This window comes from Mycena indigotica, assembly GCF_014461135.1.
Source record: "Mycena indigotica strain 171206Taipei chromosome Unknown Mind.scaff0013, whole genome shotgun sequence".
NCBI lineage: Eukaryota > Fungi > Basidiomycota > Agaricomycetes > Agaricales > Mycenaceae > Mycena > Mycena indigotica.
The window spans coordinates 785746-808915 of NW_023503012.1; the positions used below are offsets into that span (position 1 = coordinate 785746).

The 23170-nt window shown below is 52.6% G+C and overlaps 6 protein-coding genes across 6 annotated transcripts; all 6 read right to left on the bottom strand.

The window, feature by feature from the left end:
- Positions 1-10021: 10021 nt before the first annotated feature.
- On the bottom strand, positions 10022-11927 carry MIND_01265500 (BHLH domain-containing protein; the record flags this gene model as incomplete). The annotated part of the gene is made up of 6 exons (XM_037369136.1): positions 10022-10702; positions 10756-11151; positions 11205-11310; positions 11364-11444; positions 11492-11643; positions 11706-11927. The coding sequence occupies 6 exons, from the start codon at positions 11925-11927 to the stop codon at positions 10022-10024; spliced, it is 1638 nt and encodes a 545-aa protein (XP_037214342.1).
- Positions 11928-12795: 868 nt separating this feature from the next.
- MIND_01265600 (uncharacterized protein) lies at positions 12796-14473 on the bottom strand (the record flags this gene model as incomplete). The annotated part of the gene is made up of 4 exons (XM_037369137.1): positions 12796-13034; positions 13087-13146; positions 13547-14280; positions 14337-14473. 4 exons carry the CDS (start codon positions 14471-14473, stop codon positions 12796-12798), a joined length of 1170 nt encoding a protein of 389 aa, XP_037214343.1.
- A 183-nt stretch (positions 14474-14656) lies between these two features.
- MIND_01265700 (uncharacterized protein) lies at positions 14657-15615 on the bottom strand (the record flags this gene model as incomplete). The annotated part of the gene is made up of 5 exons (XM_037369138.1): positions 14657-14808; positions 14862-15077; positions 15130-15306; positions 15361-15490; positions 15544-15615. 5 exons carry the CDS (start codon positions 15613-15615, stop codon positions 14657-14659), a joined length of 747 nt encoding a protein of 248 aa, XP_037214344.1.
- Positions 15616-16049: 434 nt separating this feature from the next.
- Positions 16050-17452, bottom strand: MIND_01265800 (uncharacterized protein; the record flags this gene model as incomplete). Its single annotated transcript, XM_037369139.1, has 8 exons — positions 16050-16261; positions 16313-16550; positions 16601-16680; positions 16730-16911; positions 16960-17020; positions 17064-17151; positions 17198-17338; positions 17393-17452. 8 exons carry the CDS (start codon positions 17450-17452, stop codon positions 16050-16052), a joined length of 1062 nt encoding a protein of 353 aa, XP_037214345.1.
- Positions 17453-17787: 335 nt separating this feature from the next.
- MIND_01265900 (uncharacterized protein) lies at positions 17788-19198 on the bottom strand (the record flags this gene model as incomplete). Its single annotated transcript, XM_037369140.1, has 8 exons — positions 19115-19198; positions 18924-19064; positions 18784-18871; positions 18674-18734; positions 18446-18627; positions 18323-18402; positions 18051-18273; positions 17788-17999 (listed from the first exon to the last, which is right to left on the bottom strand). The coding sequence occupies exons 1-8, from the start codon at positions 19172-19174 to the stop codon at positions 17788-17790; spliced, it is 1047 nt and encodes a 348-aa protein (XP_037214346.1). The 5' UTR covers positions 19175-19198.
- Positions 19199-19615: 417 nt separating this feature from the next.
- MIND_01266000 (uncharacterized protein) lies at positions 19616-20569 on the bottom strand (the record flags this gene model as incomplete). Its single annotated transcript, XM_037369141.1, has 5 exons — positions 19616-19767; positions 19825-20040; positions 20095-20265; positions 20320-20449; positions 20498-20569. The coding sequence occupies 5 exons, from the start codon at positions 20567-20569 to the stop codon at positions 19616-19618; spliced, it is 741 nt and encodes a 246-aa protein (XP_037214347.1).
- Between the last annotated feature and the right edge of the window lie 2601 nt (positions 20570-23170).

The following is a 23170-nucleotide window of genomic DNA, read 5'->3' on the forward strand; positions in this document are numbered from 1 at the left end:
TAGATAGGAGTCTTCTTGTAAAAAACTTTAACTTTAATTTTGCATGCCCTAAAATGTATTATTAATGAAACTCTACAATAGAGATTGATGCCTGGAGAGTTTATACGCGTTGGATCAGGAACTAACTGCCTTAAACTCTTTGACCAGCAACCGAAACTCAATGATGCAGCAACCGAAACTCTTGTAATCAGCAACTAAAACCCTCAAGTAATAATCCTTTAATGTGATAATACTATTTCAAAAGAGCTAGCAAGATAGATTAACAAGCTAGAACCCAGATCTAGATGCACCTAGTAGAGCAGGGCAATCCATAAACCTGCCAAATACAAAACATACTAAACAGAAAATCAGGTAGATCATAGAGTAAGAAAACTAGTCTATGTACATAATTGTATTAGTATTGTGTTGCCATAAGGCCTAGAGTCGAAAATCCAAGTCTAGATGACTAATATTATATGTTATGGTGTCAATGACTTGTGTAAATTTTCTGGACTTGCAACCAGTTTTCTTTATGTAGGCCCTATGTTCTCGTAACCATCTAGTTTTCTTTATGTGGGCCCTATGTTCTGCTCAACTTCCCAGCTTTCAAATAACATCTATAGCTTGTATCTTGTACATATAATATCAGTAGTGGTTGTCCCAACTCTCCTGGTGCAAATTAAGTGTTCAGATGTCCAGTTCCTTGCTAGTGTTTTAAAGTTGCTGTTGATCTTAGGTCCATGCCCCTAATCCATTAAGTTGGTTTCTTTCATTTAACCGTCCCTTAGCACTCTTGACCCTCCAGCAAGATCTAAAACTATGTTCAGTTGTGTCACGGATAAGACCCGGCCCGTCCGCTCCAGCGCTGGTGTCGGGCCATTGCGGGCCCGTAACACGCAGCACGTGACGACGGGGAACATGCGCCCCAGTAGGAGGAACGCACACGTGGGAAGCACGTGACCGAGAACGACGGCGTCGAGCCGTCGCCGAGCCCAACTTCGACACCAGGGGACTGGGGAGGAGTGCTAGGAGGTCAGGAGTAGCGCCTGGCCCGTAAGGGATGTGCGATCGTCCCCTCTGCGGCCAGGAACGGGAGCGAGGAGGAGGAGGAGGAGGAGAGGCCAGGGTGTCCGATCACCCCCTTTGCGGGCCCGCGTATATAAGGAGCGATAGTGTACCCTGTACTCTATCGCTTAGATCGTCTGAAGAACTACCTTACTCCGTGCGAGGAGACGCTATCGACTCATCGGGCCCGACACGACCCGATTCGAACCATCGACCACCGACTACGACAAGGGACCGAGTTCACGGGCCCTTTCGGTTTCGATCTACACCGCCCGCCGTACTTGCGGGCCCGACTATTCGTCTGTTCTGTTCCGGGCGCGCGTTCTTAGGAGAAGTCCTTGCACGGCCCGACCCGCAGTCTGACAGAATCTAAGCGATCCCCCTACACCCGCAACAGAATGGACACTACCACCGTCATCGCACTCCCGGCGTGGGCTACGATAGTGGCTATCGTCATCGCCTCCCTTGCCTACCTATACGGGCGCACCCTTACCGCGTCCTCTACGGGAGAAAGGAGCCCGCTCTGAAGTGGGGCACCCCTAGGCGGGTCTCCCTGGACGAGCACCATCGGCACATGGAACACGCCTGCCCGGCCCAGGGTGCCGGGCCCGCCACAAAGCGTCGACGCCTCAACAACTCACCGCCCCTCCCCACGTACGGCCGGACCCCGATCCGAATCGTCTCGGACCGCCCCCGGGCCACCGGCACACTCTGCCTGATGAAATGAGGCACACCTCCCTCCGTACGAAGGCCCTGGGGGCCATCCTTATTCCTCTCATAATCTGCTCTATTTTAACCTTTGGCGGGGCCTCGGGGCCCCTAATAATAAAATCTCCTGTTTTTACCCACCACACGACGAACGAGCGCAAGACGACTGGTTGATTGCAAAAAAAAATACAAAAAACACGAACGAAACAAGAAACAAGATGTAGTCCGAACCACCACGGGGAAGTCCTACGGGAGGGGCCGACTTGACAAGGCGCGCAAACGACAACAGCCAACGAAAGGACGGGGATACCCGAACGCCGAGACCCGAGTAGACGGGGAACTCCGGCCGATGTCGCCGAAAGACAACCAACGACCCGCCGAAGCCTAATCCAGGTCCATCATGTCGAAGCTCAGGCCGTCCTGACGGCACACATTCGCATACACCTCTCGTTCAGCGGCCCGACGCTCTAAACCCTCCGGCGTTTCCCAGAATCCTGACCTCTCTCTCCCTCGGACCGGTGGATAGCCAGGAGAATGGCGCCCAGGTAGCGGCACACGTCGGCAACGTCCCGCGATGCTGTCAGGGACTCCAGCGAGTTCACCAACCGGAGGTCTGCGTCTAGAGAACGCATCGACGACAACTCCGCGAGGGCACGGGTCCGAGCATCTGGAAAATCCCCGTCGGCCGAATGAACCGCCGATTGCTGCAACAGCAGCACGCCCAACGGCAACAAGCGCTGATCGGCGGGCACCGACAGATCCCCATGCAGCCCGCGAGACTCGGTGATAGCCCGATCCAAGTCCCACTCTCTCCCAAACCACAGGGAGACTCGAGGGAATGACGGCACCTGGAAACCCATGGTGGGATAAGAAGGAGGGCGGGTCTTAGCCGCAGGAGCGTGCGGCCGGAACGACGCTTCTCCTGACGAGCGAGCCGCGACAGGGGGGGTTGGCCGGCGGAAATTGGGGCGAGGTCTCGGCCGGGACCAACCCGGCGATGGCAGGGGAGACGGCGAGCGGGTGCGAACTCGTTTTCGCACGGGGGACGGGGAGGAGTCCCGAGAAGACCCTGACGAAAGGACGACCGGGCGGCGACGACGGCCCGAAGAAGGCCCGACCGTCGGGGTCGGGCTCCGCCCAAACCGATCCTCGTTTGAACGGGGCAAATAGGAGAACAAGAAGGATCGGTACGGAACCGATGCGGACAGCCCGACTAGATCGGCGAAGCGGGGATCGGGACGCAGCAGCGCAAACTCGCCATCCTCGACTTGACGCTCCCAAAATTCGAAGGAAAACTCGCGCAGATCCGCGGAACGAGCCTTGTACGCATCTGCAAAAGACCGCCAACGCAGACAGGCACGATGGAGCGGGCTGCATGCGTCACAAGCCCGACGCACGGGACCAGGGAGTTTCTGGGGAGAACTATCTGGGACGCCCCACACGGTGCACAAACGATCATGAGCGATGCAATACTCGCAGCGAGGGGAAAGGGATCGGATCACTGTTCCCGGTTGACGAGGGGGCTCCCCCCGGAAAAGCGCCAGCTGACCAGTAGATTCTAAACGAGGGGCCAAGGGGGTGCCGAAATCCCGTTGCAACGGGGCAGGCGACACGGCTGGGGAGAAGGAAGGGTCGAGGGCATCCGTAGCCGAATCGTGTTCAGAGGCGTCGATCCCCACCGAAGACAAACGACGAGGGCCGGCGATCACCTCCACATCCGAATCCGAACCCGAGTCGGAAGGTAGGAAAAGCAGGGTCGAAACCGGCGGGGCACCATCCCGTTCCACGTCGACCTCCATCGAAGACGAAGACCGCGCCCGAACCACTGGAGCAGGGGGAACGCGCTTCATGACCGGGGCCGTCGACTCGGAACCCTCCGGATCACTCTCGGGGCTCGGGAATTGATCATCCAACCAGGCCGCCAACGGGAGGAAGCTGAACGAAACACCCGCTTCCGCCTCATCCAACGAGGGGCCGCCCGAGAAGGCAAACTCCTCCCGAGGATCAGGCAAGGAAACTACCCGAACGAAGGACGACCACCGGTCGGCATGGAGGAACGGCGGTACAAGAGATGGAGGGAGAGGGCCCAGTAGTCGGGCCAGCGTATCAGGCCGAGCTACGTTCTCTCCGGGAAACACGCAAAAAGCGGCCACGTGGGCTAAGACGAGGAATCGGTCTGAGATGAAGGAGGGGAGGCCGACAGAGGCGGCGCAAGACAAGGCGTGAAGGATGAGGCGCTGAACGGAGACCGTCAGCACACGGCCGAAAGCACACAGAGAGGAAGACATACCACCCAACGCCAGACGGGGGAAAAAACGAATCACTGGGAGAAGCAGCGTCGGCAGCGAGGAGGTGCGCAAGAAGGCCACGGCCCAGTTGTCCAAACAAGGGGCGAACATCCTGAAGAGAGCCGTCCTCGCGACGCCAGACGAAGGAGGAGGGGAACGCATCAAATAGAACACCGAAATAGAGGTGATGAGGCCCGAAGACAAGCGGCTGCCACAGACCGGCCTTCATTAGGCGGTCGAATTCGCCCTGCCACAAGATTCGACGGGAAGACGACGGCAGCGGGGGCGCTGAAGGGGGGGGACTGGGAGAGCGGGAGCTCGACGTGAACGGACTACGGGGGCCAACAGAGGGAACAGCTTGGAGGAATAGTCGGCGGCTTGAGACGGAGGCAAGTCCTCCAACGGGCGGAGGGGCTCGAACGACTCCCGGTACGACGGGTCTCGCCCTTGCGCGATGGGCCAGGAGGCAGGAAACTCGACGAGAGACATGGAGGCGAAACGGACGAACAGACGACCAGGCTCCGAGGAAGGGGGAATCATCTGAGAGCCGAGAGGGGGCAATAACCCGGAGCGGTACAAGTTGGGGGACGACATGAAGAGGATTAGAAGGGGAAGTCCCGGCTTATATGGGGGAACGAACGCGTTCTATATCGAACTCGACCAAGGCGCGCAGCACAGCCTACTCGCAAGCAATAGGAACAAAGGACGCGCAACTGAATTGAAAAACACCTACGACGCACTGCACGTGACCGCGGTGAAACACTTGATGGACAGGAAGAATTGATCTGCGGACGCCACAAGGCGACAGAAGCCGCGGGAGATTAAAATGCGCAGCCGAAGCTTAGCTTAAGCTTATGGGCTGGATGGAATTTGCGATTGGAAGGACGAGCTAGAGTCAAAATTAAACCCGAGAAACCGGGGCGACCGAGCCACGCCGACTCGAGATGAGTCGTTCCTAGGGAGGGGGTGATGTCACGGATAAGACCCGGCCCGTCCGCTCCGGCGCTGGTGTCGGGCCATTGCGGGCCCGTAACACGCAGCACGTGACGACGGGGAACATGCGCCCCAGTAGGAGGAACGCACACGTGGGAAGCACGTGACCGAGAACGACGCGTCGAGCCGTCGCCGAGCCCAACTCGACACCAGGGGACTGGGGAGGAGTGCTAGGAGGTCAGGAGTAGCGCCTGGCCCGTAAGGGATGTGCGATCGTCCCCTCTGCGGCCAGGAACGGGAGCGAGGAGGAGGAGGAGGAGGAGAGGCCAGGGTGTCCGATCACCCCCTTTGCGGGCCCGCGTATATAAGGAGCGATAGTGTACCCTGTACTCTATCGCTTAGATCGTCTGAAGAACTACCTTACTCCATGCGAGGAGACGCTATCGACTCATCGGGCCCGACACGACCCGATTCGAACCATCGACCACCGACTACGACAAGGGACCGAGTTCACGGGCCCTTTCGGTTTCGATCTACACCGCCCGCCGTACTTGCGGGCCCGACTATTCGTCTGTTCTGTTCCGGGCGCGCGTTCTTAGGAGAAGTCCTTGCACGGCCCGACCCGCAGTCTGACAAGTTGTCAATAACAGTGGAGACACAGGTTTCCCTTATCTGAGAAGAGTAGGTTTTGTTACAGATAAGACCTGGCCTGTCTGCTCTAGTGCTGGTATTGAGCCACCAGCAACGCACAGCACATGATGATGGGGAACAGATGCCCCAGTAGGAAGGAATGTATATGTAAGAAGCACATAACCGAGAATGACATGTTGGGCCCAACACCAAGCCCAACTCGTAACACAAGGGGATGGGGGAGGAGTGCTAGGAGGTTAGGAGTAGCATCTGGCCTGCAAGGGACATATGATCGTCTCCTCTGCAGCTAGAGACAGGGACAAAGGGGATAGAGGAGAGGCCAAGGGTATCCAATCACCCCTCAGCGGGGCCGTGTATATAAGATGTGATAGTGTATACTATACTCTATTGCTTAGATCATCTATTGTACTGCTTCTCTCTATGCAAGGAGGCATTACCAACTCATCAGGCCCTAAATAATTTGATTCAACCCTGACAAGGGGGGGTTCAAGATTCAAAACATGGATATAGGGTTGGAAAGTTTTTGCCCAACCCTCTGGGGACCCCCTCCCCCCTCCTGCCTTATATAGTAATATATTCTCATGATCAGCGTCATGTGACCACTGATGTGATCAAAAAGTGGGATAAAAAATTCAATCTTTGTGAAACTTTTTTTTTGCAAAAGATTTTATACCTGTGTATGTGTATATGTGTAGGTATGCATGTACCTGGAGCCTTCAGACACACCTGGCAGGCCATATCAACTCTTCAACATGTTCCCCTCTCATCAATTACCTGATGATGGGCCCATGACAGAGTGGGCTATCCAAGCTCATGGGCCTGAAAGTATGTAGATATAAGTATGAGAGTTGTGAACTATAGAAATTAGAGTGTATACACTATATTTTCAGTGTCTTTACACTCATATAAGGCCCAAATCTTTCATATACAAAAAAGTTTTTTTTTACCCTCCGGGGACCCCCCCTACCCTATGTGCCTGATAAGGATCTTGAACCCCCCTTGGACCCTGATACCGGTTTCGACATGGGACTACTTTAATGGGCCCTTTTGGTTCCATTCGACCCCACCCAGTTTGCTTGCAAGCCATACAATTTGTCTGTCCTGCTCCGGGCACGTGTTCCTTAGGAGAAGCTAACCCAAAGCCTGACAGGTTTCAAGTCTCCAGTGTCTACCAAACCAAATATACCTTTTATTGTATGCTCCCTTTAAGTATTTTGCATAGGATTAGATAGTTCCTAGCAAGAAACAGGCTCTGTGAACTTTTCTTAGTTTAGAATCTCGGATTATAGAGTATAATCTTGTATATTTCAACTGGTTCTTTTACAGATCACTCCCTAGTTGACCATTTGGGACTGACATCAACTCTAAGATGTACACTGAGCAACAAAATAGGTGCTGAGCAATGAAATTGGCAAAAATAGTCATTGCCTCCGCTATACCAGACTGCAGCTAATCAATGGGTCAGGGTCAAGCTGCAGGGCTACAGGATAGATTCCTTACACCTCTGGTATAAACATGAAAGAATGTTAGTGCTGAGGTTGGAGTTGTAATGTGCAGAGGAGAGGAGGTAAAATCTCTGATTATATGTAGCTAGTATATCTACTGTAGTACTTTATTTAATTCAGCGGTCACACATCACACCAGCTCTCCAGCACTAAAATATTTTGGCATTTCACAGGCTCACAACCAGATGCTGAATGTCAAAGTACCATCAGACCATCAAAAATTTTCTGGCGGAATATTTTGGCTATCACACAGATGACCAGGCAGCACTGAAATTTTTCATTTCAGCACCAATGTCACACAACTTTCAGGTACCGAATTGAATAAATTGCCATAGTATCTTATATACCTTGGTAATTGTTTCTAGATATTTCCACTAGGAAGAGGAAGAATGTGTAAGAGGAATATTGAAGAACTTCAGGGAACACTAAGGGCCTGATAAGTGCTGGCTGCGGATGACATCTCAACAGAACTTACACTGGGGTTTCTGCCAAAAAATAGTTCCCTAAGCAGCATTTATATAAAGGAAATAGTGGTCTAAAACAATGTCCCTTTTTCACTGCTTTGATTGATATGCAATAAGAGTAATAACAATTGTATCTGATTTATAAGAGATTGAGTTCTGTATTGGGGTATCAAATATAGCATATATTGCGACAACCCTCTCTCCAACCCTGTTTTGTAAACAATAAGTGCACCTTATTCAAGCCCAAATATTTGTCAAAAACTAGTGTCATATTATTATTACCCCCAATTTGTTATATATAAGAGTGATTTATCATATATAATGGCAATTTGTCACTCATTTCTGATATATTAAGTACACTTTGCCATTTGGTGCTGGCCCTGATTTCTAATATATATCAGATCATATCTTGTGGCATATTTAGTACAAATCATAGGCACAAAATTGTCAGCTGATATTGGCTTTGAGTTAAGTCAAATCTGATGACTTAATATATGCTCTAATTTCTTACAAATCAAGTCTACTTTCCTGGAGTTGTCTTTCCAAGTTGTTAAAATATACATCTTTTTTGTCCACTAAGTATATTTCATAAATAAACAAGGGGGCATCATGATGTGAATGGTGGAGCACATGCCAGTTTTTGTTTTTAAGCCTTGGCCAGGCAACCAACCAACCATGTGACATTAGATAAGATAAGATATACCATAAAAGGAAATATTTGATTACAGATGTCTGTTACAAGGGGGTGTCACGTGTCAAAAAGTGACAACCGGGATGGTCGGTCGGTCCCCCCTCCGGACCCTTAAAAAAATTGTTTGGTAGAAACTTTTTGGCTGAAATGGTAAGTCAAAATTGTCTTAGGATGGGTTACAAGTACTGTTTGGTGCACTATACATCCATAATTAAGTATCAACAATCTCACAAGTGGTTATTTTTCAGTATCTCATCATCAGATGGAACATTGTGACAAATCAGACCATATGGGGATGGATATCTGTACTCTGGAGTGAGATTTGTAAGACAATGACTATATCAGGACTTTGTCTACAAGATATATATATAGCTAGAAGTCTATGTTTCTATTAATGTTCTTGGAAATTTTAGAGGACTGACTAAGTTTGATGCTGTCAGATCACATGACTGTGTGAATTACCTTCCTAATATGGTGATGTCACGTCACAATCACGGTCGGTGGGTCCCCTGGAAGGGCTTAAACAAAAAGTCCAATGTATGTTCCGTTATTTTTTTTTCTGATACCCCCTTGGTCTGTTAAGGTGGGTGCTGATAAGATTAGTGACACCAGGGTGACGTGCACAGTTCCATAGCACTTGCAGTCTCTATATTCTGGGCAGGGAGCCCTGCCCAAAGCCCCAAGGACATAGACATCTCTCTGCCCCAAGGCCACCAATGCTGCTCCAGTTACCACTGTCACAAGCTGGACTGCCAGTCTATAATCAGTACCAGCAGGATTGTGGCAGGTAGGACAGACCACAGCTTTACAATACATTGCACTTCATTCTGACGTGGTGACTCTTGGCCAATAAGAAGCTTGATAGAGCTGGTATATACACTTCCCTTTGGCCTGTAATCATGGTACAGCTTGCAAAGAGCTTCCAACAAGTTCCAATGCCTATTCTTGGCCTATTCAATGGTCAAGCAAGCATTCTGAGGCTATTGTGCATTCCTCAACCCATTATTAGCCTAATAAAACCAAAATGTAATCATGCACAGAAAATATTTTTAAGCCCTGCCAGGGTAACCACCCAGCCTGTGGTCAGATCGTCACATCATGATGCCCCCTTGTAAATAAATCCTACTTCAGGGCCCATTTTTTTTGACAGAAACCCCGGTGTGAGAAGTTATCCTTATTGTTATTCTTGGAAACTTGGACGGCCAGTCTAAGTGCTTTATTTTTTCCATAATTTATGAGTGGATTTCATATTTTTTTAAAAAATGAAATTCTCCTTCCTGATTTCACTACCAAGTTAGCGGGCAGAGGAACACGGACGTTTTTTCGTGAAACAAGTTGGGCCACGTATAATTTATATGAATGATGGGGAAGCTTGCTTCCCCATTCAGTGTCTATTCCGCGCCGCAAATTACAAAAAGGACCCCCAGTACTATGTGGCTTGACAGCCACATCCAGATATCATATTATCATCGATCAACTTACATCCGCCGTGAACAAGTCTTGGTTCATTTCGCTTCATTAATACAACGGGAGCGGCGCTTCCCTGCTTTTGATACAACAATTGTTTATAATTTCCACGCGGAAGCAAGGAGCGCATTGTGGAGGTATCTACAGCGACGGACGTTGCGAGTATGCAACGACGGTCGACAATAAAAAAAGAATGTGGGTGTGTGAGCGTCGGACACGATGAGGGGGTATCAGCAAGCAAGACAACGTCCGCGGCAGGCGGGCAGGAGGTCACCAGGACGGCTGGTGGTGCTGTTGGTGGTGGAGTATCCGTTGTTGTTTCTCGTAAGCGACGGCAGCCCATTGTTGCTCCATGTCGACCGAAGTTGGATGGACCGCCGGCTCGTAGTAGCCCGCCGAGGGGTTCTCGTAGGCAGCATCGAGTCGGGTGTGGACAACGGCTGGAGAGCTGTAATAGCCTGGAGGTGTGTGTGGCTCGCCATTGAACGCGGCTTGCTGTTGGGCACGCAGGTGATCTTGGTGCTGAAGCTGGGCTTGGTGGGCTTGGGCAGCAAGCATCTCCGCATGGGCTCGTTGAAGAGCATATTCTTCAGCTGATGGCTCTCCGCCAGAAGAATACGGGCGGCTCCCATACGCGCCATCCCCATCCTCCTCGCCCTCTTCGCTCCCGTCCAGCAAATCCGACTGTTCAAACTCAAGCTCCCCAGTGAGGATGAGCCCAAACCCATCACCACGCATTGGCTCCTCAAGCCCTTGAACGCCAGCCCGCGCGCGCCATTGGTTAATCTCGTGACGGAGCGCGTCTGTTTCCTCTTTGATCATGCGGAGAGTTTGAGCCGCAAGGATACGGTGCCGCCGAGAGGCATTGAGATGCGCGATTGACGAATTGACAATGGCCGATTTGGATGGACGACGAATGGTATTGAGGTTGGGGAGGAGTGCGGCAAGGTCCTGAGGGCCGAGTCAGACCCAATGGAATGGCAGCTGTCAATAGCGACACTCACCAAGAACCGCCCGTTGAGTGTTTCGCGTCTGGCACGCTCAACAGCATTGTGGGTTGCCCGTCGTTCAGCAGTATTGACTCTTCTGATGTTTTTCGCAGTGCGTTTGACACCGGCGAGGCTGGGAACTCCGTTGATAGTGTCTTCGCTCGTGAAGTTCATGAAAGTGGTGGCAATTGGGAGGGACGTTGTCATTGGGGGTGTCGATGGCGGCGCACTGGACCGCGAAGAAGAACCTTCTGACGCGGCTGGAGATGACGGAGCTTGGTCGTGGGCAGTGGTGGCGGAAGACATTGGCGATGATGGGTCTGAGTAACGGTCCAAAGTTTGCTTCGTTGGTGCTAGTAGCAAGAGACGATGGCAGCGGGTTGTAGGGATACCGAAAGGGTCGCGAGTGAACTAGAAAACAATATGTGAGCCGCGTTGTGGGGGCTTGCCTCGCGAGCACAAACCTCAGCGTTATCCTTTACGGCGAGGGCAGAGGCGGGAGGAGGGGGGACCGGGGAGAGAATCAGAAGCCAGCTTGAACGAGTCGGCACCGTGTTTAAGAAGGGTTGGCTAAAGAAGCGATGTCGCGAGCGTTCGAGCGATTCTTCCCCAGGCTGTCTTACAAGCGGTAAGCAGTTGATGGATCTCTCGTTTCAGATCCGAAGGCCGCCACTTCGACTTGGAGAAATGCGGTGGGAACGCAGCTGCCCCTTCTGTAATTCACCGGAGAAGCTTGCGGCGGAAGCTATACTTGGTGCGAATCGACGACGACACAACGGTGGTGATCGGCGGAGACGTAGGCTTAGACTGTGTGTATGCGTGTCTCTCCGGGAGGACAACTTGCAAGCGCCAACGCAATATAGCGCAACATTCGAGAATCGAGGTCACTCGAGCCACTTGGCGCTTAACCGTCGCTCAGTTAACCCCTCTCGCCACCATCAGCTGTTCATCTTGGAAATACCGACTCGAGCCGAGAGAACGACCAAGAATAAAGGGTCTTTCCCCCTTATCTCCAGTTCCGAAGTCAGTGTTGGTCCAACGTGCCACGGCGAGCGCAGAGCGACAACAGCCGCTTTGCATGAGGAGTTAGAGGATGAGCCATGGCAATCGTCACCGCCTTTGCGAGCTCCGGCCTCGGCACCAGATGGACCCGGGACCGGTGTGAGCGAGCCGGCGGCAAGTCCCATTCAGGAACGAGGCGCCGCATCACGATCTACATGTGGTTGTTGCGGAGTGCGCTCGCTTAGATGCTAGGCGGCTGACGCTTAGCCCGAGTTTGGTCCCGAGTCACCAGGTTCAAGAACTCAGTCCTCTATTTCCGACGAGGATCGCACAAGGGAAAGACACAGCTAAACTTACTAGATAATTCAATCAAGTCATATCTCGGCGAGAATCAACAGCACCGACTCACAAGAGAGTTTCCGTGCATCAACTCTAAATACTTGCTGAAGAACCCGGGGAGGCATCGAGGGTGGACATGTGCAATGATCCCGTCAAGGCATAGCAGCAACAGCTGGCGGTTGGCGGGCGGCAACAAAGACAGGCAGGTTGCGTGTTCTAGCACAATCCCAAAAGCCTTTCAAGGCGCAGAAAGCACGCCCAGACAGGGCAAAAGTGGGTAAACTTGGGATTGACGTCGAAAACTTCGCTGAGAAATGGTGAACATCTACTCCGACCTCCGCCATCGCGTCGAGGGCTAACGCGGCTCGTGAGGCGGCGGGTATCTGTGATTTCCAAGAATATACATACCGATTTTGCTTCAAGTTGACTCTGGCCACGGAGCATGGGTTGTTGTTGCTAAGGTTGCGTTTGACGAGGCCCGAGGATCTTAGTCGATGACGTTGGGATACGAAAGCCCGTTTACGCAAGTCGGCGAAATTCGAGCACCGACGCCGCGTTCATCCCGTTCTGATGCGAGGATGCGAGTGAGTGTTCCGCCTTCCGCCAGCGGCGCCAAATGATGATCAAGAGGCGCTCCGCAGTACTAGAATGAGATGAGGGGTTGTCAGTTGACCTCAGACTCGACTCAACCGATCCAGAGTGTAGGATGGCGAGTCAAGCATAGGTGTGGTCGCCCTGCAGCTGGCTGTCTAGCAAGTACTTGTCTGTGAATGTCCTGTAAATGTCCTGCAGGCTGTCTGTAAGAATGCCATCGCCAGCGGGAACTTGAAGCCGAAAATCTCCGAAAGAAGCAGAATCGTGAGATGCGAGAAGTATTTGTGTTCCACTGGATACCGGTGATGCTGTCTTCGGGTCCGCGGTTGAGGCTGCCAGGGATGTGGGAGCTGGGGAAACTGAAAGAAGAGGGAAGTTGGGAGATACTATGACTCGGACCGAAGCACATACTTGGTCCATAAATGTCGATGTACCGCGGGGCCTCAGCAAGACCCACAGGCCGCAACGAATCTGGAAAGGTTTTGAATGCTAAACCCGGCCCGACGAAGATAGCATGCTGGAGAAATGTCGGACAATGACGACGGACATGAAAGAAGACAAGGCAATGGCGGAGGGAACCGAAGCTACGCTTCTATGCCAACTTCGAGTCTTCGACTGGGAGCGTGCCTTGAGGGGCAAGGGGAGATAAGGGCAAGGGGATTTCAAGTTCCTGCGCTTATAGTAGCATCGGAAACTTCTGTGAGGAACAAAGAAGAGTGGAGGGCAAGCATAATATGAGCCGCCAATGGGAGGTAATGCATCCATAGCAAAAACCGACGCCACCGGCATAAAACAAAGTATAACCCTTTTATGGCTCTGTTGTAGCAGAACAAGTTCAGTTGCCATTTGATCCACAGTGAAATAAACGCACTTAATGCCATATCTTTCGACCTTTCCTGATGCCGCCGAGCGACCACATTCTCTGCTATGGTCCAAAAGTTAGGGGAACCGTGAGCCCCAGATTCCCACTGCGCCCAGTAGTCTCCAAAGGTACCATACACCAGTCGATCATCTTTATTTTCTCTTGGATCGGAGGGGTCGAAGTTGATCTGATCTGTCCTGCCTGGCGCAAGAACAACGAGGAGTTTAAGGTGAGGACAGTTTTTCAGTAGCCGAAATATGCGCTCGTTCGGATTTTCGTTGTTAAGGCAGAGATGGGTGAGAGACGGAAGTTGAGGAAGCAACTCATCAAGGGACACTTGGTTGGGTCCGATGAGAGACGACACTGGGTCGAAAACATCGAGATGCGTAATGCCTAATAGCGTTGGATGCATCAGGTCGACTTCGGCTAGGCCCCCAAAGAGGACTTCAAAACAGATAGCGAGACGGGTGATGCGAAGGTTGGCAAGAATAGGTAGGAGACCGGGGTGGGAGAAGTCGCCGATGGCAGCGAAGTCGTATAGGTTGTTGCAAGCTCGCAGAATGTCCTTAGTCTCCTCGACCGTGCATAGTCCACGGAGATCGAAGAATAGATGACGAATACCTGAGGTGATGCGTTTGGTTTGGGGTGGCTCTAATTTTTTGAGCCGGCGTAGAGTCTTAACGAAGGCTTTGGCTTTGGCGCTTCTATTCAGACATAACACGCGGAAGGTGAGTGGTTCAATCCTGTTCAACAAGTCAAATAATATCCTGGCAGTGTAGCAAAGTCCTCCATCACGTACCAATGCTGGACTCGTCGGGCAACACGCAAGACGGCGGGTAGGGCGGAAGGGTAAGACAGTACCGCAATTTCGAATATCTCGCGCTCGAGTTCTGGAGGAAAGCAGGCTTGTAATAATGCGCCGTCAACTGGCATCATCGACGACCAACGCAAAGCGAGTCACAAAAAATAAGCGCCCATTCCTAAATCAGTAGTCACAGTTGTCACTGGTAGTCACAAATCCCTAATTTTTTTGGAAGTTAACCTCGCTTTATCTACAAATGGGTATCTTCTCGTGCATCTCTTTCCAGCAATCTCCCCTCGTCGTCGATCAACAGGCCCTTACAAAAAGCTCCAGTTGACGGTAATGACGCCATCGAAGATATAATTCGGATCCAAGACTGCCATGGCGCCCTCGGTGAGGTCAATGCCTTCAGTGCCCTGGCAGCCGGGGCATAAATCCCGGACGACGACTTGGACGCTTCTGCCCTGATCTATTTGACGCTCAAAAACCGCATTCGGGACAGACAAGTACCAAAATACGCACAGTCGACCTTGATTGAACGGCCACAATGCGAGCCCCCGTCCCAATGGCCCGCGCCCATGGCCACAGCGAAGTCGGTCTTGAAGAGCGGGGCGCCGCAAGCGCCGTAGCCGCCCGCGGGGTCATAATAGGTTGCGCGACCGCTGTATTGCCCGCCTCCACCGCCACCTCCGCCCCCGCCGCTGCTTCCAAGACACAGTATTTGACCGACTTGCAAATCTATGCCCAGTCAGCTGAATGTCTGCTGAAGAAACCGTGAAAGTAAACCTACTGGTGCAGCCGCTATTGATGGATGGATTCAAGGAGTGTAGCGTCGCATCGGAGATCCCGGTCCTTTGCTCGATTGCCCAGCAGGAGTCGCCGCTAACAACGGTGTAGCTGTTGCCGCAATTTCCGGGGGGAGTTGAGCCCCCAGAACTCAGGCATAACACTTGGCCAACTTGGAGGTCTGTCGGGTGCACAGGTGAGTGGACGACGCGACATGAAGGAAGCATATGCTTACTCGTGCACCCGCTGTTGATTGAAGGGTTGAGGGAACGCAAAGTTGCATCAGAAACCCCAGTTCTTTGCTCAATGGCCCAGCAGTTGTCGCCGGAGACGACCGTATATGACGAGGAGCATGATTGACGTGTCTGCACGGAGACGGCTTTGTTGGCTGGGATACGCAATGGCAGGTCATGCTTACCTCCAACGGCGACGCAGCGACGCTCCGAAGCAGCGGCAGCAAAACGCACGACACAGCGATCTGCGAGAACATCCTGAGGGAAGGCGGGGGCAAACGCGGGACCTTGCTGTTCCTGGACCACGCAGAGCGCCGCGCATCCGGTTTTATACACTGGTTGCACCCTGATGCCAACAATGACCAAACACGGCAATATAACGAACAAAGATCGCCTGCCGCGAGGTCGCTCTGCTCGCGTGGTTGTTGTGGGTCGTTAGGATGACGACGTATGCAGAGGATCATCCGTGTGCTCGACCTTTGACATCAACTTCCGCGACAGGAAATCGTGGATAGCAGACCGCTATCAACCTCGCCAACGAGCGCGTAGATCGCTTCAGGGCCAAATCACTCGTCGGCCTCCAGTCTCGACACACAAAATATCACGTCTGTTGAGATACTATCACGCGGGCTCTCTGGGTAGTACAATGAAACAACTTCTCTTCCGGTTTCACCCTCTGTTCGTATGTAAATCAAACCCATCCACGAGCCTCCCAGTCTGCCACGGTATCTCGGACCGTTTCTCCGATGCTTCGGTACCCACTCTTGACTGGAATACCAAGCAATTTGGCTGCTTTTCGAGTGTCGTATTGGACGTGGTGCACCACCGGAGGCTCAATATCACAGCCCGAAATGCCTTTCTGGTATCTCAATCCCTTCGGCGATACCTCTGGCGCTTCATCAACTACTCGTCGTGGGTCTCAGAGGACAGCGACGACAATCATCGAAGACGCACGAAAGTTTTGCCATACATAAGAGCCTTCAGTGACGATGATCCTCTCTCCGCCAGCCTCCTCGTTCTGGAATGCGCGAACATGTGCTGTTCCGAGATCACGGACGTCGATCCAGGCCGCGCCGCTGCGAAAAGTAGCCAGAGGCGACGAGGCACTGGTGGAGGGGTCTGTGAGCATGGTGAAGAAGTGTGACGTGGAGGTATTGAGCATGGAAGGTGTGGTAACATCGTGAATCGTGGGCTACAAAAACGGGGAAGATGGGACGCTATGCACGAAGTAACAAGACTGACCCCGAAGACGAATGGCGGATTGATGACAACTAAATCCCAGTTCATTTGCGACTTGTATTCCTTCATAAAGTTCCACGCGGCTGAACTGCGAGTTGAAACGAGCCAACACCGGGAAGATTGCAGACGCACCTCGCTCTGCTAGAGTCTTGGATGCAAAGTACTTCGTCATGCCGGGCGTTTCTCGACCCATCTCTTCGACCTCTTTCGGAGACTGCTCGTTCCAATCGACCTCACTGAATGTTTTTGGCTCAGGGTCGGCATGAATCACGGATGCACAGGAGCCCGTAATGACGACGCGTTTAACACCAGACCTAAACGGACATGTCATTCCATTGGGGCGACCAGAGAACTCGAAGTACCCATGTTTGAGAACACTTTTGAGCATTCCGACTGTGCCCCGTATCGCTGGTAGGATGAGTTCTATTGACGTTGAGTATTTCGGATTGACGGAGGTCGGGTTCACCATCTGGGTCCACCGCGTCAAGCCGGAAAGGAGAAGCCGTATGTGCGACAGCATCGACTCCCCGCACAGCTTCGTCAAACGCGCCTTCCTAACCCTAGGTAAGCCGCACTGATCCACAGAGAAAAACAACGCACTGCTGCTATGTCTGGGACCACCACGAGCTCGAACGCGTCCCCATACGAGGCAAATTCCTTTTTCAGATACACGGTCTTGTTCTCGGAGCGGACAGTCCCTCGCACGGAGAATCCGGCTTCAAGCAGGGAGCGAACGACCCACTACCAGTGCGAGCGTTACGATGCTGACTCGAAGATGTACAGTAGTATGCTCACCGCGGCGATGAACCCGCTGGCACCCGAAACCAGCACCTTCCCTGTCGCGAGGCCGGGCATATCAGTCGTGAAACTGAAAGCAAAGCGCAACCCACATTTTGAAGGTTTGTGCAAGGGAAAAAAGGTCACGTTGTCACTCGATGATTCCGTTTCTCAGCCGGCGGCCGCTTGAATCTTATCCCCAATTCACATCGTTTGGGAGTTATTCACCTCCTTATTGTTGGACACTGGCAAGAGCTAATGCCACGGCCTTTACCAGTTACTACTAGAAATAGAAATATCGATGCTTTTGAATCCTCACGTTGCACGACTTCAAGTTCAAGATATTCCTTTGTTTTCTGAGCTGCTCAAGTTGAAGCAACCCGTCTTACAATGTTACTATGTCTGCATGTGAATCAAACCCATCCACGGGCCTCCCAATCCGTCACGGTATCTCGGACCATTTCTCCGACACTGCGGTAGCCACTCTCGACCGGGATACCCAGTAGCTTCTCTGCTTTCCGGGCGTCATACTGTATGTGGTGGACAACGGGCGGCTCGACATCACACCCGGCAATGCCCTTCTGATACTGGAAACCTCTTGCGGAGACCTCTGGCGCTGCGTCGACTGGTTCAATCTGTGAGATGCGGGTAATAGGTATGGCAGTCCAAGACGCACAGAAGTTCTGCCAAACGAATGAGCCTTGACTGACGATTATCCGTTCGCCGCCGGCCTCCTCGTTCTGAAAAGCACCAACATGTGCCGCTCCGAGATCGCGCACGTCGATCCACGCCGCACCGCTGCGGAGAGTGTCGCGTGGGGAGGATTCGGTGAGCATGGTGAAGAATTGCGCTGCCGAAGTATTGAGGTCGGAAGGAGTTGGTGTGTCGTGGATTGTCGGCTGTAAAGATGGAAAATCAACAACTAATAACTCGAGTCTCGAGACGCACCCCGAATACAAAGGGCGGGTTGATGACGCATAGATCCCACTTTACTTGCGAGTTGTGTTCCTCCATGAAGTTCCACGCAGCTGCGTTATGTCGTGAGTACTTGCCGATGAATTAGGCACGAACCTCTTTCAGCTAGAGTCTTGGATGCGCGATACTTTGTGATGGCTGGAGCGTCCCGGCCCATCTCTTCGACCTCTCTCGGAGACTGCTCATTCCAATCGACCTCACTGAACGTTTTCGGCTCCGTGGCGACATGCAGCACGGACGCGCAGGAGCCCGTGATCACGACGCGTTTAACGCTCGACCTAGAGAGATGTGTTAAATAATGACGACCGGAGAGAAAGACTCTACCCATTCTTCAGCACGCTCTTGAGAATTCCGACTGTGCCTTGAATCGCGGGTATGATCAGTTCTAACGACTGATCAGCGGCCAACAACCTCCAGCTGGAGCGGGCATTTGCCATCAGGCTCGACCGCCTTCAAATGGAAGGGCGACGCTGTATGCGCGACAGCATCGATGTCCCGCACGGCGTCGTCAAAGGCGCCTTCCTGACAACAGGTAAATGACACCAGTAGTACTACCAGCGCAAAACATAAGTACTGCAGTTATGTCGGGGACTACAACCAGCTCAAATCCGTCGCCATACGAGGCGAACTCCTTCCGCAGATGGGCAGTCTTGGCCTCGGAACGGACTGTTCCTCGCACCGCAAACCCGGCTTCAAGGAGCGAGCGGACGACCCACTAAGTATCGAGTATTGAGTCGCAATTGTGGATCGGTACATGCCATTCACCGCGGCAATGAATCCATTGGCACCCGAGACCAGCACCTTCCCGGTCGTCAGGCTGGGCATCCTGGCCGTGAGAGGCAAAAGGTGATGATGGCGCATCACCGCGGTCACGCCATTAACTTTTCCTTTCCGAATGTCATCTGCTCAGATCGCCGACTGGGTGCTAGGCCGTTCTCTTGAATTTTAACATTCAGAGCCTAACAGCCAGCTTTTCGGCAGCTCGCAAAAAGATTACTGCGCAACTTCAAGTTCTTGCCAACTTCTTGCGGCCTACTAAGTAGTAGACTACTAGTAGACTCAACTCGTCCGCCATTGAAGCTGCTGGTGCACCGTTGGATGAGTCCGAGCGATCTGGGACCTTCCTTGTCATCTTTATCTACTGTAACTGTGCCTCCTCATCGACTAGTCGGTGGAGGCGATGTCTCATTCAAACTAATCCAAGTTAAATTTCACAATCATGATATTTAAGCAAAATCACACCCTTCTACCCCCAAAATATAACGTCTAAGCGAAGCCCCACACAACGGAGATGACCCCGTCCGCGATATAGTTCGCGTCCAACGCCTGCATCGCGCCTTCGGAGAGATCAAGGCCGTTCGCGCCCTGGCAGCCGGGACAGAGGTCCTGCGCGACAACCTGGATAGTCTTGCCCTGATCTAAAGCAGCCAGCAATTAGCTCGATATTGTCAGCAGAGGCTGTGAATTGAACGGACATTGGACGTTGACCGTGGCACCGCAATGGGCCCCGCTGTCCCAATGACCGCTCCCCAAGGCGACGATGAAGTCGCTGTTCTGGAGTATGTTACCACATGCGCCGCGGCCGCCGTTGGGGTCGTAGTATGTCGCAAGCCCGTTGAATGTCTGCCCACCGCCAGGAGGAGACGAGCCGCCGCCGCTCGCAACGCAGAGAACCTGGCCGATTTGGAGATCTCAAAGTTCGGGAGTGAGCGGGCGGGATAACGAGAAATGTGATGTATACTTACTGGTGCAACTGCTGTTGATGGACGGGTTCAGCGAGTGAAGAGTCGCATCGGAGACTCCCGTCTTGGACTCAATAGCAGCGCATGTGTCCCCGCTGACCACTGTGTAGCTCTTGCTGCAGCCAGAAGACGTTCCCCCGCTGCTGAGGCAGAGAACTTCCCCAATCTGAAGGTCTGAAAATATCGAGTCAGAGAGACATATGAGGCCACCAGTCGGCCAGCGCTCACTGGTGCAAGCACTGTTGATCGAGGGATTGAGTGCGTGTAGTTGGGCGTCAGAGATGCCCTTCTTGGACTCGATCGCAGCGCAGGTGTCTCCACTGACAACTGTGTACGTCGAGCTGCACGATTGACGCGCCTGCCAAGAGAGTCAGACTAATCCATCAGGTACTAGCATTTGCTTTACCTCGAGCGGCGAAGCAGAAACGACGAGTGCGCTGAGAAGGACGGCAGCGAGGACCTGGGAGAGCATGAGCATCTTGTGACAAACGCGGTAAGCCAGAGGAGTTCAGCTTGCCAAGAGGGCCAAGTTTTGGCCAGCTTTATACAAGAGAGAGTCTCCGGGAAGATGGGATCGAGGGCCTGATTATGGAGGCCGGAAAAGGACGGCGCGTCCTCGGCTGTGTGTGGGTGCAGTAACTGGGGACTGGAACAGCGCTCGGACGCATGTGGGTTCGTCCAGATTTGGATGCGTGACGGGACATTTTTGGACGTATACTCGGCCCTAGGCAAACGTGAACTCCTCAGCGTTCGGCTTTGATGATGCAGAGAAGACGGCGGGGTGGAATCGTGAAGAGAAGTCTGACGTCTGTAGAAATAAGTACTTGTCTTCACGAAGGGTCAGGGGTTTCTTCATACCTTCGAGCATGCACCATCCAGAACCTAGAAAATAAATCGTTAAACGATAGAAGATAACGAGGAGTTGCAGCAGAGAACCGACGGACCTTTGGTGGCTAGAAATCAGAGGGTGCGGTAAGTAGACGTCCAGTCAACCCGCCGGACCACCCGCAATGTCAAATGGTGACCATCGCCTGAGAGCCTGAGCGGGGTAAGTTCTCCGCGGTTGTCGGCAAGCCATTCATACCACAGTGTTGAATGCACCACGCGAATCATGAATAAAGCAAACAATCCAACAGTGGGAGCAGAAAACCCGCGACTACTAATACTAGTAGGCTATTAGCACTGCAGCAAAGTAAAGGTGTGCTAACTCGTACCACCGGGCAATCGTATTTGCGCTAAAATGTCGGCGTAGTTGCAAGTGGTGTCGAGTCTTTGAGAGTACTATCGGCGGCCAAACGCTCTTCCGAGAGCTGCCCCCCGGGCCCGACACGGGCAGACGTGAGTGCAAACTATGCACGTCTCCGTGTCCTTCGAGGCTTCTTCCTTTCTTTAGGTCGTCGTCGGGGCCTTATGCGCACCCGCCGCCAAGCATTTGAAACGTGCAAAGCTATTCTGGAAGCCTGAATGCCGGACTTCAACTTCGAGAAACCTATGTATGTCGTGGATGGTGTCGAAGGGTGCAAATCATATGATGACACATCACGACATTTTTTTTCGAATCTTCTTGGAATCTTCCTAAATTCTTCCGGTCCTTCAACGAATGTAGTCTATCCAAGTCTAAGTAATCACAATGAATCAGACAATCTACAGCCGCGACCGTGTCTTCCCTAGCCCATCTTTGTCGTCTGCAAATGGCTGGTCGGTGTACCCTTTTGGCGAGTTGTGGCCAATTAAATAGAAGGTGGAGCGGTCGTATGGATGCAGTGGGATGTCTTCCTTCAACCGCTTGGGCAGGTCAGGCTGCAAAGAATAAGCAAGAACACAGGGATATCAATCACGAGTCCACTCACATTGGCGATGTAGTACCGACCAAACGCAAAGAGCAGGTTCTCCCCTTCCTCCTGGCTCGCAAGCGTCCGCAATGCCACGTCCTTGGTGACCGCCCCCGCCAGTATGGTGGTCCGGCCTTGTCCCCGCCATATCCGCCTGAAAGGCAGATTCGACTCATTTGACCCGACTGTATCGGGCTTGCGGTCAAAGATGCCTTGGACACGAGGCTCGACAAGGTGGATGTAGGCGAGGGGCGGGTTCTGATGGGCAGAGGCGAGCGCGGATATGGTATGTGAAAATTGAGGGACGGGGTCGGCGGATTTAACCTCTGAGATGAAGCGTTGGTAAAATCCATAATGTCGAGCTACATAAATTGACACACCTGTTATCTCGCCCCACGGACTGAACCGTATCGCCGTCCTTTCCGCACCAACAGCTTTGACAATGGCTGCCACGATTTCGAGGACGAAACGGGAGCGGTTCTCGATACTGCCGCCATACTGGTCGGTGCGCTGGTTGGTGACTTCGCGGAGGAATTGGTCGGGAAGGTATCCGTTGGCGGCTCCACATAAGTCAGTAACATTCTGCGTCTTGGTTATGCACTCACAATGTACTTCGACACCATCGAACCCCGCTAAAATCGCATTCCGGGCCGCCTGCGCATAGAGTTCGACATATTCCTTTATTTCCTCCACCGTCAACGGCCGGGGTGGAAAGTCTTTGCGTTTGCTGAAGGGGACATCTGACGCGGATACGTAGGGCAAGCTGGGGTCGTCCTCGTGCAGCTGCTTGATGCTGGCAGAGCGACCGAGAGCCCATAGTTGCATGAATATATACGACCCCTTGGCATGGACAGCAGCCGTCACCTCCAACAATCAGCCAACGAAAAAAACGAAGAAAAAAACGGAAAGCACCTCTTTCCAGGCCTTGATTTGGGCATCACTCCAAATCCCAGGAACATGCGTGTATCCCCCTGCCCTAGCTGCGATGAACGTCCCCTCCGTGATAAGCAATGACCCGGGTGTGCTCGCCCGCTGGCTGTAGTACTCCTTGACGAGCGGGAGATAAGGCACGTGGTCCTTGTCGGCCTTGTAGCGCGTGAGCGGGGCAAGCACCACACGATGCTGGAGGGGAAGTTGCCCGACAGTGCTGGGGTTGAAGAGTGGCATTCTGTCGTGGTGGTGGTGGTCAACTAAGGTCGCTGATAAAGATTCCGAATAAAGAGCGCAGCCGGGTTCTCGCAATGCCG